This window comes from Oncorhynchus masou, chromosome 28, assembly GCF_036934945.1.
Source record: "Oncorhynchus masou masou isolate Uvic2021 chromosome 28, UVic_Omas_1.1, whole genome shotgun sequence".
Taxonomy (NCBI): Eukaryota; Metazoa; Chordata; class Actinopteri; order Salmoniformes; family Salmonidae; genus Oncorhynchus; species Oncorhynchus masou.
The window spans coordinates 19,556,911-19,571,100 of NC_088239.1; the positions used below are offsets into that span (position 1 = coordinate 19,556,911).

General features: G+C 41.2%; 1 protein-coding gene across 4 annotated transcripts in view; it reads left to right on the forward strand.

Annotated features, from left to right (window-relative positions):
- Positions 1 to 14,190, forward strand: part of LOC135517307 (lethal(3)malignant brain tumor-like protein 4) — a 144,640-nt gene that overhangs the window by 116,090 nt on the left and 14,360 nt on the right. For all 4 annotated transcript variants that reach the window (XR_010452023.1, XM_064941489.1, XM_064941491.1 and 1 more), the window contains exon 18: positions 6,960 to 7,129. Coding sequence is in view for 3 of the 4 variants with exons in the window: in XM_064941489.1 (XP_064797561.1) it covers positions 6,960 to 7,129 (170 nt within the window). In the remaining variant the exon portion in view is untranslated. The remainder of the gene's footprint in view (positions 1 to 6,959; positions 7,130 to 14,190) is intronic.

A 14,190-nucleotide genomic window follows, 5' to 3' on the forward strand; every position in this document is an offset into this window, starting at 1 on the left:
GGTGTCTGCCTGGCGGTGCTGCTATCAATACATCAGTCCAGTGACAACAAAGACTGCTTGCATCACCGGGGGAATGATAATGGGTGGAGGTTGAGTTGTGGGCTCCAATTTGAAACCAGGGGTCAGTGGATTATAGATTTTTCCACATTCACGAGTGAGCGAAGCGTCACAAGATTAGCTTTCATTAGCTCTAGCACTAGCCTGGCAGTAAGTAATTGTTTTCTCGGTGGTGGTGCAGGTAGTCAGTATACGGTTCAAGCTCATGCGGAGGCTTTGGTAGCAGCAGTCTGTTTTGGATTGAGAGAAGTTTCACGCTCACTGGGGGATGAAAAATACATGTTTCACCACCACAGGGGATTCTTTGAATGAAGACGTGTTTGCCAGGAATAAATGTTTAGCGCTTTTCTTTTGTGTTCGTGAAGTGTTTGAAGTCTGCGGGGCTCGCAGCATTAAACAAACAAACTGTCCTGACTTCACAGGACTCCATCATTTTCACATTTACAGTTGAAGTGGGAAGTTTACATACACTTAGGTTGGAGGCATTGGAACTCGTTTTCAACCACTCCACACATTTCTTGTTCACAAACTATAGTTATGGCAAGTCAGTTAGGACATCTACTTTGTGCTTGACACAAGTAATTTTTCCAACAATTGTTTACAGACAGATTATTTCACTTATAATTCACTGTATCACAATTCCAGTGGGTAAGAAGTTTACATACACTAAGTTGACTGTGCCTTTAAACAGCTTGGAAAATTCCAGAAAATTATGTCATTACTTTAGAAGCTTCTGATAGGCTAATTGACATCATTTGAGTCAATTGGAGGTGTACCTGTGGATGTATTTCAAAGCCTACCTTCAAACTCAGTGCCTCTTTGCTTGACATCATGGGAAAATCAAATGAAATCAGCCAAGACCTGGTTCATTCTTGGGAGCAATTTCGAAATGCCTGAAGGTACCACGTTCATCTGTACAAACAACAGTACGCAAGTATAAACACCATGGGAATACGCAGCCATCATACCGCTCAGGAAGGAGACGCGTTCTTTGGTGCGAAAAGTGCAAATCAATTCCAGAACAACAGCAAAGGACCTTGTGAAGATGCTGGAGGAAACGGGTAAAAAAGTATCTATATCCACAGTAAAACGAGTCCTATATCGACATAACATGAAAGGCCGCTCAGCAAGGGAGAAGACTACGGTTTTCAACTGCACATGGGGACAGAAATGATACTTTTTGGAGAAATGTCCTCTGGTCTGATGAAACAAAAATAGAACTATTTGGCCAAAATGACCATTGTTTTGTTTGGAGGAAAAATGAGGATGCTAGCAAGCCAAAGAACACCATCCCAACCCATGTTGTCGGGGTGCTGTGCTGCAAGAGGGATTGGTGCACTCCACAAAATAGATGGCATCATGAGGAGGGGAAATTATGTGGATATATTGAAGCAACATCTCAAGACATTAGTCAGGAAGTTAAAGTTTGGTCTCAAATATGTCTTTCAAATGGACAATGACCCCAAGCATACTTCCAAAGTTGTGGCAAAATGACTTATGGACAACAAAGTCAAGGTATTGGTGTGGCCATCACAAAGCCCTGACCTCAATCCTATAGAAAATGTGTGGGCAGAACTGAAAAAGCATGTGCGAGCAAGGAGGCCTACAAACCTGACACAGTTACACCAGCTCTGTCAGGAGGAATGGGCCAAAATTCACCCAATTTATTTGGGAAGCTTTTGGAAGGCTACCTGAAACGTTTGACCCAAGTTAAACAATTTAAAGGCAATGCTACCAAATACTAATTGAGTGTATGGAAACTTCTGACCCACTGGGAATGTGATGAAAGAAATAAAAGTTGAAACAAATCATTCTCTCTACTATTATTCTGACATTTCACATTCTGAAAATACAGTGGTGATCCTAACTGACCTAAGACACAGGGAATTTGTACTAGGATTAAATGTCAGGAATGTGAAAAACTGAGTTTAAATGTATTTGGCTAAGGTGTATGTAAACTTCCGACTTCAACTGTAGGTTAATGGAAATTGGTCTGGAATATTCAATCAATTTAAAGACGTCACTGAAGTGACAAATGTGTGTTTAACGAGGCTTCATGGTCGAACCATTATGTCATACTGCACGGGACACCAGCAGAGTTTGAGTCTCCTGACAAAACTGTCTGGTATTTCTTACATAGTCACTCACAGACAAACGGACACACACACAAGTCGAGATGTTTAGTCTTGAGGGAAAAGCCTTCCCTGGAGCCAGGCTGTCTCTCTAGTGTGACACACCATGTCCCCCCTGCAGCTCACTGACTGACTCCTATACTGCCCCAGAAAATGGCAGCCAACACATCCCCAGTCCCACTGTCTCTTGGTTCTCCACACTTTTGAAATTCAGCTCTGCTCGCCAGTAACATTTTAGCGAGATGCTTCCCGGGCTATGCCCAAATACTGTGAAAGGCCATTTCTGTTTTCCCCAGCTCTCCCTGTTTCTCTCTCTCTCTTTCTCCATCTCTCACTCTCTCCACCTCTCTCTCTTTTTCTCTCCCCATCGCTCCACCTCTCTCTCTTTCTCTTGCGCTCTCTCTATCTCTGCCTCTAGAGCCTACAAGCTGGGAAATCGCCGTTTCACTCAGAGTGGTGTGTGTGTGTACTTTAGTCATTGAGGCACAGCAGACAGATCCGCAACACAGCAAAGTCGCTGCTTTTGAAGGAAATATTGCCATGGTAACAACAGTATTGTATGTCGTCTTTTTTTCTCCCGAGCTTGTTTTTTTTTTTGATGGAGCAAAATAGGTCCGGTTAATTGAATTTGTTTGTCTAAATATACAGATGCCAGATGTTCCCATTTATTGATAGTGTATTTTTCATAGCTTAATACCTTTTCCATTTGATCAATCTCTTTTGTTGTCAAATCAAATAGCAAAGTGACGGTACACCTTGTGACTATTCTATTAATAGAAAACACAGGAGGAGGATGTTGGTTCAAGAACAGGAGGGTAAAATGCTAGAGGGATCCAATCCGTGATCCCTGTCTAGTTTTTTGGCCCTATATGTTTTTGTGGTGTAATTGTGCGCTACACATTATGGAGCTGTGCTGTGTACTTCCTGTCTCTGGGGGTGCTGTGCCACGGCCCCATCATCAAAGTTTTATGATCAAAGTGGGCCTGTGTTCGTGTAGTGACATTGAAGCTTTTTGTGTTGTGCCCTTTTTCTACAAACAGGAAGGAGGTGACTGGGTTTTCCCATGTCACATTGAGGCTGTGGTGGGGTTTGTGGCTGTGGCTGCTGTTAGCAGGAAGTCAGCTAAATGGAGGGAGCCCTAAAGTTGATTTGACAATACTTTTTTAGCTTTTTTTGTTGTTGATGTTTTGTATTGTACTAGGTCTTAGCATCTCAAAATCCACATTCATGTTGGTGACATTATACTGTCATGTAGCCCTTATTTAACCAGGATCAAATCCCTTGAGGTTATTTTTCGCAGGTTGACCTTAATTGTTATGAATCTTGTGCTGAAGGCGGAACTGAGTGATTTCCCCTTAGAAAGTCAAAATTGATTATATTGTCAAAATTCATAAATACAAGCATTTGCTTTTTGGTCTTAATTTCAAGTTAAGGTTAGGCATTAGGGTTTGTCATGTGACAAAGGTTAGAGTGCACTCAAGGGCAGAATAGTTAGGATTAAGGTTAGGATTAGGTTTAAAATATGATTTTGTGACTTTGTGGCTGTGCCAGCTAGTGATTACACTGCAGAGCTGCCTCCAGAAGAAGATACATGATGAAAAACGCTTACCTGCTTCTTTTTTGAGGGAGACCTGAAAGATGTTGAAGAATTATGGCGTTCCAAAAGAAAGTGCTTTCTTAAGAAAAGTCTGCTCGATTTTGCTGCGTTTTCTTTGCTCACACTGTACTCATAATCCTTTTAACGTCTTGCTAAGAATGCTCTGATACGATGGACCAACAAAGAGATAAAGATCTACCATGCAGATGTCAGACATCATATGCTGCTTCTTTTATTTAGCAAAAAAAACAATAAAAAAATAATCTTAATTAGGCCGCACTTCAAAGCTACTGAGTTGTCTCTGCAAGTTATTTGATTGTTCTTAATAATAATAGAGTGCACCACAAAATGTAATAGGATCAATGCTTCAAAGGTGAGAGTAGAAAGGCAATATCAAACAAGGCACTCGAAAGGGTAGTATATCTGTATGTTTTAAGTTCTCACAAATCCACTTGCATTATACAGTATGATTGTGTGTAATATAACACTGATTTGAATCCTATTAATCATAATCCTCTCAATAACTACTAAAAACCCTTTGGGGACTCGTCGTAGCGTTGCTTGGGTTACAGATGTTAGCCATGTTTGGCCATCGGAGCAGCAAACGTAGACAAATGTCACGGTTAACAAGCATGTCAAACCCAGCTCTACTCCTTTGAGACATAGCTGGGAGACAACTGGAAGAAAAACCACATGTCCTGTAGCTGACCCTGTTCCTGCTGTCTGTGTACACACACACACACACACACACACACACACACCACCCCCTCAAAGCTTGCTTTGCTGCCTGCCAAGACAGAGGGTGCATCTGGGGTATAGTAGGGCATCAGTCATTACATAACCATTTGGTATCTCCCCTAGTCCATCAGCCTACTAAGAGCTCAGGAACACTTGATTCTTCTTATCTACTGCTGCGGTTAAGGGAGAGATGCATCTACATTGTGCTGTCAAGAGGGACTAGGTAGTGGATCCTTCCATTAGAAAATGAAGGATTAGAAAAGAAAGACAATAATGAAAGGAAGGATAGGAACCTGGCGAAGCTGAAAGCAAAACGGTTTGTTTGTTGATGCACAGTAAAATCAAAAAAAGGAAGAAGAAATGGAACAAAAGTCAAGGTCGGTCGCCTGTCATTTTTTGGTGAATTCTGTGGACAAAGCCTGTACCATTGCTTATCTACCTTCAGCCCTACCCCCTGCAGCCCTACCCCCTGCAGCCCTACCCCCTGCAGTGATCCCACTCTACTATGCAGGTCATTGTAACTTTTGCTTAGCAGACTATTTTAATTTTCCCAGCAGGCCTTTGCTGTACTGTACATTACCTCTACCGTGCCTTCAGAAACAATTCATACCCCTTGACGTATTTCCCATTTTGTTCTTACAGCCTTAATTAAAATAAAATGCATGTTTTTTCTCACCCATCTACACACAATAACACCATAATGACATGTTGTTTTTACATTTTTGCTAATTTTAAATGAAATATAGAAATATCTCATTTGCATAATTATTCACACCCCTTAGTCAATACATGTTATAATCACCTTTAGCAGTAATTACAGTTTATTTCTGGGTATGTCTCTTAAGAGCTTTGCATACCTGGATTGTACAATATTTGCACATATATATTTTTTTTAAATTCTTCAAGCTTTGCCAAGTTGGTGGTTGGTCATTGCTAGACAGCCATTTTCAAGTTTTACCCAAGATTTTAAAGCTGATCTAAGTCAAAACCGTAACTAGGCCACTCAGGAACATTCAATATTGTCTTGGTAAGCAATTCCAGTATATATTTGGCATTGTGTTTTTAGGTTATTTTCCTGCTGAAAGGTGAATTTGTCTCCCAGTGTCTGTTGGAAAGTAGACTGAAGCAGGTTTTTCTCTAGGATTTTGCCTGTGCTTAGCTCTATTCCATTTTTTTTTACTCCCTCGTACTTGCTGATGGCAAGCATACCCATAACAGGGTGCAGCCACCACCATGGGTGGCCTAGTGGTTAGAGCGTTGGGCTATTAACCGGAAGGTTGCAAGTTCAAATCCCCGAGCTGACAAGGTACAAATCTGTCGTTCTGCCCCTGAACAGGCAGTTAACCCACTGTTCCTAGGCCGTCATTGAAAATAAGAATTTGTTCTTAACTGACTTGCCTAGTTAAATAAAGGTAAAATAAAAAAATAAAATGCTTGAAAATATGATGAGTGGTACTCAGTGATGTGTTGTTGGATTTGCTCCAAACATAACGCTTTGTATTCAGGACATAACATTTATTTCTATGCTGCATTTTTGCAGTATTACTTTAGTGCCTTGTGGCAAACAGAATGAATGATTTGGAATATTTGTATTCTGTACAGGCTTCCTTCTTTTCATTTAGGTTAGTATTGTGGAGTAACTACAAAGTTGTTTATCCATCCTCAGTTTTCTCCTTTCACAGCCATTAAACTCTTTAACAGTTTTAAAGTCACCATTGGCCTCAAAGTGAAATCCCTGAGTGGTGTTCTTCCTCTTTGGTAACTGAGTTAGTAAGGACGTCTGTATGTTTGTAGTGACTGGGTGTATTGATACACCATCCAAAGTGTAATTAGTAACTTCACCATGCTCAAAGGGATATTCAATGTTTTTACCCATCGACCATCGTTGTGAGGCATTGGGAAAATTTGCTGGTCTTTGTGGTTGAATCTGTGTTTGAAATTCACTGCTCAAACGAGGGACCTTACAGATAATTGTATGTATGGTATACAGAGAGGAGGTAGTCATTCTAAAATCATGTTCAACACTATTATTGCCCATGCAACTTATTATGTGACTTGTTAAGCAAATCTTTACTCTTGAAGTTATTTAGGCTGACAATAACAAGGGGTTGAATACTTATTTACTCAAAAGATTTCAGATTTACATTATTAATTTGTAAACATTTCTAAAAACATAATTTCACTGGCATTATGGGGTATTGTGTGTAGGCCAGTGACACAAAAGCTCAATTTAATCAATTTAATTTCAGGCTGTAACACAACAAAATGTGGGAAAAGTCAAGGGGTGTGAATACTTTCTGAAGGCACTCTCTCCTCACTCGCTCACTTTCTCTTCCTCTCCCCACCCTCTTTTTCCCTTTCTCTCTCACTTTCTCACTCATTAACAAATTCACATTGGCAACCCACTAATGACATGTACACCCTTCCCCCTCCAGAGCACAGCGTGGACAGCCTGCAGCAGGCCCTCCACCAGTCGGTGTTCCTGTCGGCAATGTCGGCCCACCCTGGCCGGGACCTGCCCCTATGCTGGGAGCAGCACTGCAAGCTGCTGCCTGGAGTGGCCGGAGTACAGGCCAGCCGTGTGGCCCACTGGACCGTGGACGAGGTGAGAGCACACACACATCCACGTGTACTTGCGTACATATACACATGGATCTGTGAATTGATGGTTCAAATTATGTAGAGACAAGCAGTGGCACATTTAAGTGATAATGCCCTCTAAGCCAGTGTTTGGAGGATATATTGGCACGGGTGTTGTTAGTCCCAAGACATGGCAATATATCCTCCAAACACCAGCTTCGAGGGCATTATTGCTATATTATTGACATATTTTCATAAATAAAACTTTTATTTTGATTCATTTATTCATACTATTTCATCCTTCCACAAGATATAGTCCTGACACAATTCTAGGGTTGCTACCCAAACTGGCTGTCATTGATCGGTTCGGTTGCCAGAGACGCGACCAAGTCGTTCAGTCTTTTTGTTCTGTATCTATGGACGTGACCCAGTCATCCGTTCCAAATATTCCATTGCCATACTGGCTGACAATGTTTTTATCCCTTGCTTGCTAGCTAGCCAACTACGGGCTAACTTACAGTCACATCAAAAAGTGCAGGCAGAATAACAGCAAAGTAGCTGCATTTGCATTTGTTGAAGCTGTTTCCAAGTGACATTTATTTGGGTACATCCATAACTTTGAGCTAATGAGGCGCAATTTCACCTGGCAAAGAAAATGGGCTCACTTGTCAGTACACTGTTGTTCAAAGGAGCTAGCCAACAACACAGCTAACACATTCACTTCAAACTGAAGCTGGAAAGACACTGCAAACTAACTGCACTTTGTTTCATTTGACCTTTTTTCAATTGACATTTCTTTGTATATATCCATACAATGATGCCAGCTGACTCATGATTTTGACTGGCTGAGAAACGCTGCCTGCCTATTTGTCTCGTCCCGACTCCCAACACGTTCATTACAATGGGACAGCTGGAGATCGAATTTGAATATTGAAAGAATGTTGAAAATGTCAGAGAGACAGACGGCAAGGTTTATAAAAATCTCTGCTTTTGAAAACTAAATGTTAGTCTAAAAGAAACGTGAGATAATGTCTATATGCTTTTTATAATGGAGATCATGTTTGGGCTTGATGAGACTGGCTGGGCTGATGAAACAGTGGATTGCGCAGTCAGATGGAACAGAGTAAATAGGCATTTTAACGTCAGATTTAGCCGGTGGTAACTTGTGGAATAGACACCAGCTGAAATGCGGTTTCAACCAATCAGCATTCAGGATTAGACCCACCTGTTGTATAAACTCATACAGTTCACACGCATAGACACACACATGCACACACACACACAGACACACACACACACACATACACAGAGACAAACTTTGTTTGTTTCACCTTAGTTTATTTCATCATCTGGTATAGATCCCTGTATTGTTGAGATTGCTCTACATATGGCTTTGCAATGTGCTGGGATTCTATTGCCTCTGACTTCACTTATAGAAAACCTTAACCCAGTCGTCTGTCAGTTGGGTTTATAGTGAACCAGAGTCTCCTCACATACAGTACTGTCCTGTCTGTTTCCACTTTGTCATTTCTCTTCTACTGCTGATGTCAGTCTTCATGCTCCAGAGAGAGCTTGACACCATAGCAACCAGGTGTGACAATAAACTTTGACCCTTGCAGCCAGAGAGCCTAGTTGTAAATAGACTCTGTGTGTGTGTGTGTGTGTGTGTGTGTGTGTGTGTGTGTGTGTGTGTGTGTGTGTGTGTGTGTGTGTGTGTGTGTGTGTGTGTGTGTGTGTGTGTGTGTGTGTGTGTGTGTGTGTGGACACAATAAATAAGCAATCTTGGGGTCGCTGTATCTAATCATACCAGATATGATCAACTGTTTATTTACAGTTGATGAATTATGAACATAAGGAGTAATGCAATGACGCTAATGTGTAGGTCTATGAATCATAATGTTTTTAACCATTTTATTTATGTGGTTCAATGCATTGTGCTTCATAATTTATCGTATGTCTACTCCATTGATAGTCTGTCAGTCCTCTCGTATTGTTTCAAACCTCCTCTGTCAAGCCAAATTGATATCAGTCCAAATCAATTGAAATGTCAGCTGTCACTCGAGAGAGGAAAAAAAACAACCTTGGAAGTTTCCCTCTCTGGTTAGAATACGAGACACAAATTAAATGTCAGGATCCCTCAGCGGGCACCGCTCCACTCTGAGAATGAATTTACATGCAAAACGTCCCGGTCTAAATGGCATGTGCGGTGTGGCCAATGCCAAGGTCTGCCGTGCCCCATGCCATGATCCTCCTGTGGTTGCTAAGCACTCTCTCCATCTACGGGTGACTTTGATTGATGAGACGAGGACGGCTACCGGACCCAAAGTGATTTTTCAGCTTTCGCTACATACACACCACACCTTCTCCATTCCTCGCTGCTATTGAGCATCTCCAATAGGCTTGGACAGCATAAAGTATACAGTGGGGAAAAAAAGTATTTAGTCAGCCACCAATTGTGCAAGTTCTCCCACTTAAAAAGATGAGAGGCCTGTAATTTTCATCATAGGTACACTTCAACTATGACAGACAAAATGAGAAGAAAAAAAATCCAGAAAATCACATTGTAGGATTTTTAATGAATTTATTTGCAAATAATGGTGGAAAATAAGTATTTGGTCACCTACAAACAAGCAAGATTTCTGGCTCTCACAGACCTGTAACTTCTTCTTTAAGAGGCTCCTCTGTCCTCTACTCGTTACCTGTATTAATGGCACCTGTTTGAACTTGTTATCAGTATAAAAGACACCTGTCCACAACCTCAAACAGCCACACTCCAAACTCCACTATGGCCAAGACCAAAGAGCTGTCAAAGGACACCAGAAACTAAATTGTAGACCTGCACCAGGCTGGGAAGACTGAATCTGCAATAGGTAAGCAGCTTGGTTTGAAGAAATCAACTGTGGGGGCAATTATTAGGAAATGGAAGACATACAAGATCACTGATAATCTCCCTCGATCTGGGCCTCCACGCAAGATCTCACCCCGTGGGGTCAAAATGAACACAAGAACGGTGAGCAAAAATCCCAGAACCACACGGGGGGCCCTAGTGAATGACCTGCAGAGAGCTGGGACCAAAGTAACAAAGCCTACCATCAGTAACATACTACGCCGCCAGGGACTCAAATCCTGCAGTGCCAGACGTGTCCCCCTGCTTAAGCCAGTACATGTCCAGGCCCGTCTGAAGTTTGCTAGAGAGCATTTGGATGATCCAGAAGAAGATTGGGTGAATGTCATATGGTCAGATGAAACCAAAATATAACTGGTAGAAACTCAACTATTCGTGTTTGGAGGACAAAGAATGCTGAGTTGCATCCAAAGAACACCATACCTACTGTGAAACATGGGGGTGGAAACATCATGCTTTGGGGCTGTTTTTCTGCAAAGGGACCAGAACGACTGATCCGTGTAAAGGAAAGAATGAATGGGGCCATGTATCGTGAGATTTTGAGTGAAAACCTCCTTCCATCAGCAAGGGCATTGAAGATGAAACGTGGCTGGGTCTTTCAGCATGACAATGATCCCAAACACACCGCCCGGGCAACTAAGGTCCTGGAGTGGCCTAGCCAGTCTCCAGATCTCAACCCCATAGAAAATCTGTGGAGGGAGTTGAAAGTCCGTGTTGCCCAGCAACAGCCCCAAAACATCACTGCTCTAGAGGAGATCTGCATGGAGGAATGGGCCAAAATACCAGCAACAGTGTGTGTAAACCTTGTGAAGACTTGCAGAAAACGTTTGACCTCTGTCATTGCCAACAAAGGGTATATAACAAAGAATTGAGATAAACTTTTGTTATTGACCAAATACTTATTTTCCACCATAATTTGCAAATAAATTCATGAAAAATCCGACAATGTGATTTTCTGGATTTTTTTAGTTGAAGTGTACCTATGATGAAAATTAAAGGCCTCTCTCATCTTTTTAAGTGGGAGAACTTGCACAATTGGTGGCTGACTAAATACTTTTTTGCCCCACTGTATACCGTATACCGGGATATTTGAAAATAGCCATAGGATGGTTTTTCAATACCGTCAATACCGTTGAAACTACACTGAACAAAAAATATAAATGCAACATGTAAAGTGTTTAGTCACATGTTTCATGAGCTGAAATAAAAGCTGACAGAAATGTTCAGTATGCATAAAATTGTATTTCTCAAAAATGTGTCTACATCGCTGTTAGTGAGCATTTCTCCTTTGCCAAGATAATCCATCCACCTGACAGGTGTGGCATATCAATAAGCTGATTAAACACCATGATCATTACACAGGTGCACCTTGTGCTGGGGACAGTAAAAGGCCAACAACACATTGCCACAGATGTCTCAAGTTTTGAGGGAGTGTGCAATTGGCATGCTGACTGCAGGAAAGTCCACCAGAGCTGTTGCCATAGAATTTAATGTTAATTTCTCTAGGTTAAGCCGCCTCCAATGTCGTTTTAGAGAACAGTAATTCCAACCGGCCTCACAACCGCAGACCACGTCTATGGCATCATGTGGGCGAGTGGTTTGCTGATGTCATCATTGTGAACAGAGTGCCCCATGTTGGCAGTGGGGTTATGGTATGGCAGGCATAAGCTACAACGAATACAATTGCATTTTATCTATGGCAATTTGAATGCACAGAAATACCGTGATGAAATCCTGAGGCCCATTTCTTTTATTCCCAGTCATGTGAATTCCGTAGATTAGGGCCTAATTTATTTATTTAAATTGACTGATTTCCTCATTTGAACTGTAACTCAGTAAAACCTTTGAAATTGTTGCATGTTGTGTTTGTCTTTGTTCAGTATATTTCTTTCAAGTTTTTCAATACATTTTAATATTTGTAGCAATTTTTTAAGTAAATACTTGCAGTCAACTTGTGCAATGCGTTACAAGATAAAGCAGATTGCGTTCTTCATTTCACCTGTCACATTATTTGACATTATGAAACTTAGTTCCCCAGAACTTTTCAGCCAGTCATGTGTTTGTTTGTAAATAACACAACTGGAGAAAGCTGAAGCAGGTGAGTTCAGCTGTGTATTGACTGTGGTCTTGTTTTATAATTAAAGTCAATTGTTTTTTAGCTTCAATAGAGTGATCAGGGACATGCAACTATAGTTTTCCTTCACAGAAAATACATTTGTGCAACACATTCGGCAGAAAATAGCTTCATTTTCATCAGATGACAACAAAATTGAACTCTATTTGGCAATATTTTGTTTAAAGTTCATCTTGGGGCCTCCCAAGTGGTGCAGTGGTCTAAGGCACTGCATCAAAATCCCTCCGTTTTGTTCACGTTTGGCTATGAAAAAAACCTGTATCCAGTTATAGCCTCAAGCTCATTAGCATAACGTAACGTTAACTATTTATGAAAATCGCAAATGAAATTAAATGAATGTGCTATCTCTCAAGCTTAGCCTTTTCTTAACAACACTGTCATCTCAGATTTTCAAAATATGCTTTTGAACCATAGCAAAACAAGCATTTGTGTAAGAGTATTGATAGCTAGCGTAGCATTTAGCGGGCAACATTTGCACAAAAACCAGAAAAGGATTCAAATAAAATCATTTACCTTTGAAGAACTTCGGATGTTTTCAATGAGGAGACTCTCAGTTACATAGCAAATGTTCAGTTTTTCCTGAAAGATTCTTTGTGTAGGAGAAATCGCTCCGTTTTGTACATCACGTTTGGGTACCAAAAAAAAATGAAAATTCAGTCATCAAAACGGCGAACTGTTTTCCAAATTAACTCCATAATATCGACTGAAACAAGGCAAACGCTGTTTAGAATCAATCCTCAATGTGTTTTTCACATATCTCTTCATTGATATATCGTTCGTGGTAGTCTACTTTCTCCGGTGAATCGCTTGGAAAAAGACGTGCAGTTGAAGATGACGCACCAATTTCGACGGAGGACACCGGGCGGACACCTGGCAAATGTAGTCTCTTATGGTCAATCTTCAAATGATATGCCTACAAATACGTCACAATGCTGCAGACACCTTGGGGAAACGATAGATCGGGCAGGCTCATTCCTTGCGCATTCACAGCCATATAAGGAGACAATGAAAAACAGAGCCTCAAAAATCCTGCTCATTTCCTGGTTGAAGTTTCATCTTGGTTTTGCCTGTAGCATCAGTTCTGGGGCACTCACAGACAATATCTTTGCAGTTTTGGAAACGTCAGTGTCCTCTTTCCAAAGCTGTCAATTATATGCGTAGTCGAGCATCTTTTTGTGACAAAATATTGCGCTTAAAACGGGCACGTTTTTTTATCCAATAATGAAATAGCGCCCCCATAGACGTAACAGGTTAAGAAGTGCGGTTTGGTGGGTCATGTTTCAGAGGATGCATGACTCGACCTTCGCATCTCCCCAGCCCTTTGGGGAGTTGCAGAAATTAGACAAAATTGCAATTGGATATCATGAATTGGGCAGAAAAAGGGGGTAAAATATAAATATTAAAGTTTATCTTGCATTGACCGGAGAAAATAGCCTGGCTACAGGAGAGAAGTACAGAGAAAAGTAGCAACACATCAGTCAGAGCACTGTCTGCTGATAGAATACCCTTTTGTGAATTCTTATCCGAGTTTGGAAGTACAACTGAAGCACAAAATTAGTCTGATGCAGAGCAACAATTACAATAAGAAGCATTTTAGATCTGCGTTTACGAAAAGCAGCAAGATAGTTCTCATGCGTTTTTATATTTTTTCCTGCGTGAAAATGCAGAATTCTGCATTAACACAACCCCTAAGTTTAACTTGCTATCTAAGTAAGTGGCTGAATTAATAAGGTGACGGGGCATCATATTGTGTTAGCTTTTTGCCGTGTTTGAGAAGTCAAAGCCCTTTTGGATGAGTTATTTGTACAGCTGCCACTGATATCTTGATTTCCTGCGTTTTCTTCTCCTCTCTGTTCTCGGCCGATCTGCTCCTCCCCTATCTTCTCTGAGCAGAGCAGGCAGGCCCATTGCCCTAGCGACTCCAGACTCCACACAGAGACGGTGTGTAGACATGCTGTTAGAGATCCAGTACTGCTCTTCCTTCAGACAAGCATGCGTCAAAACTTTGTTCATTTGTACAATGTCTCGTTCACATTCACTTGGAAAT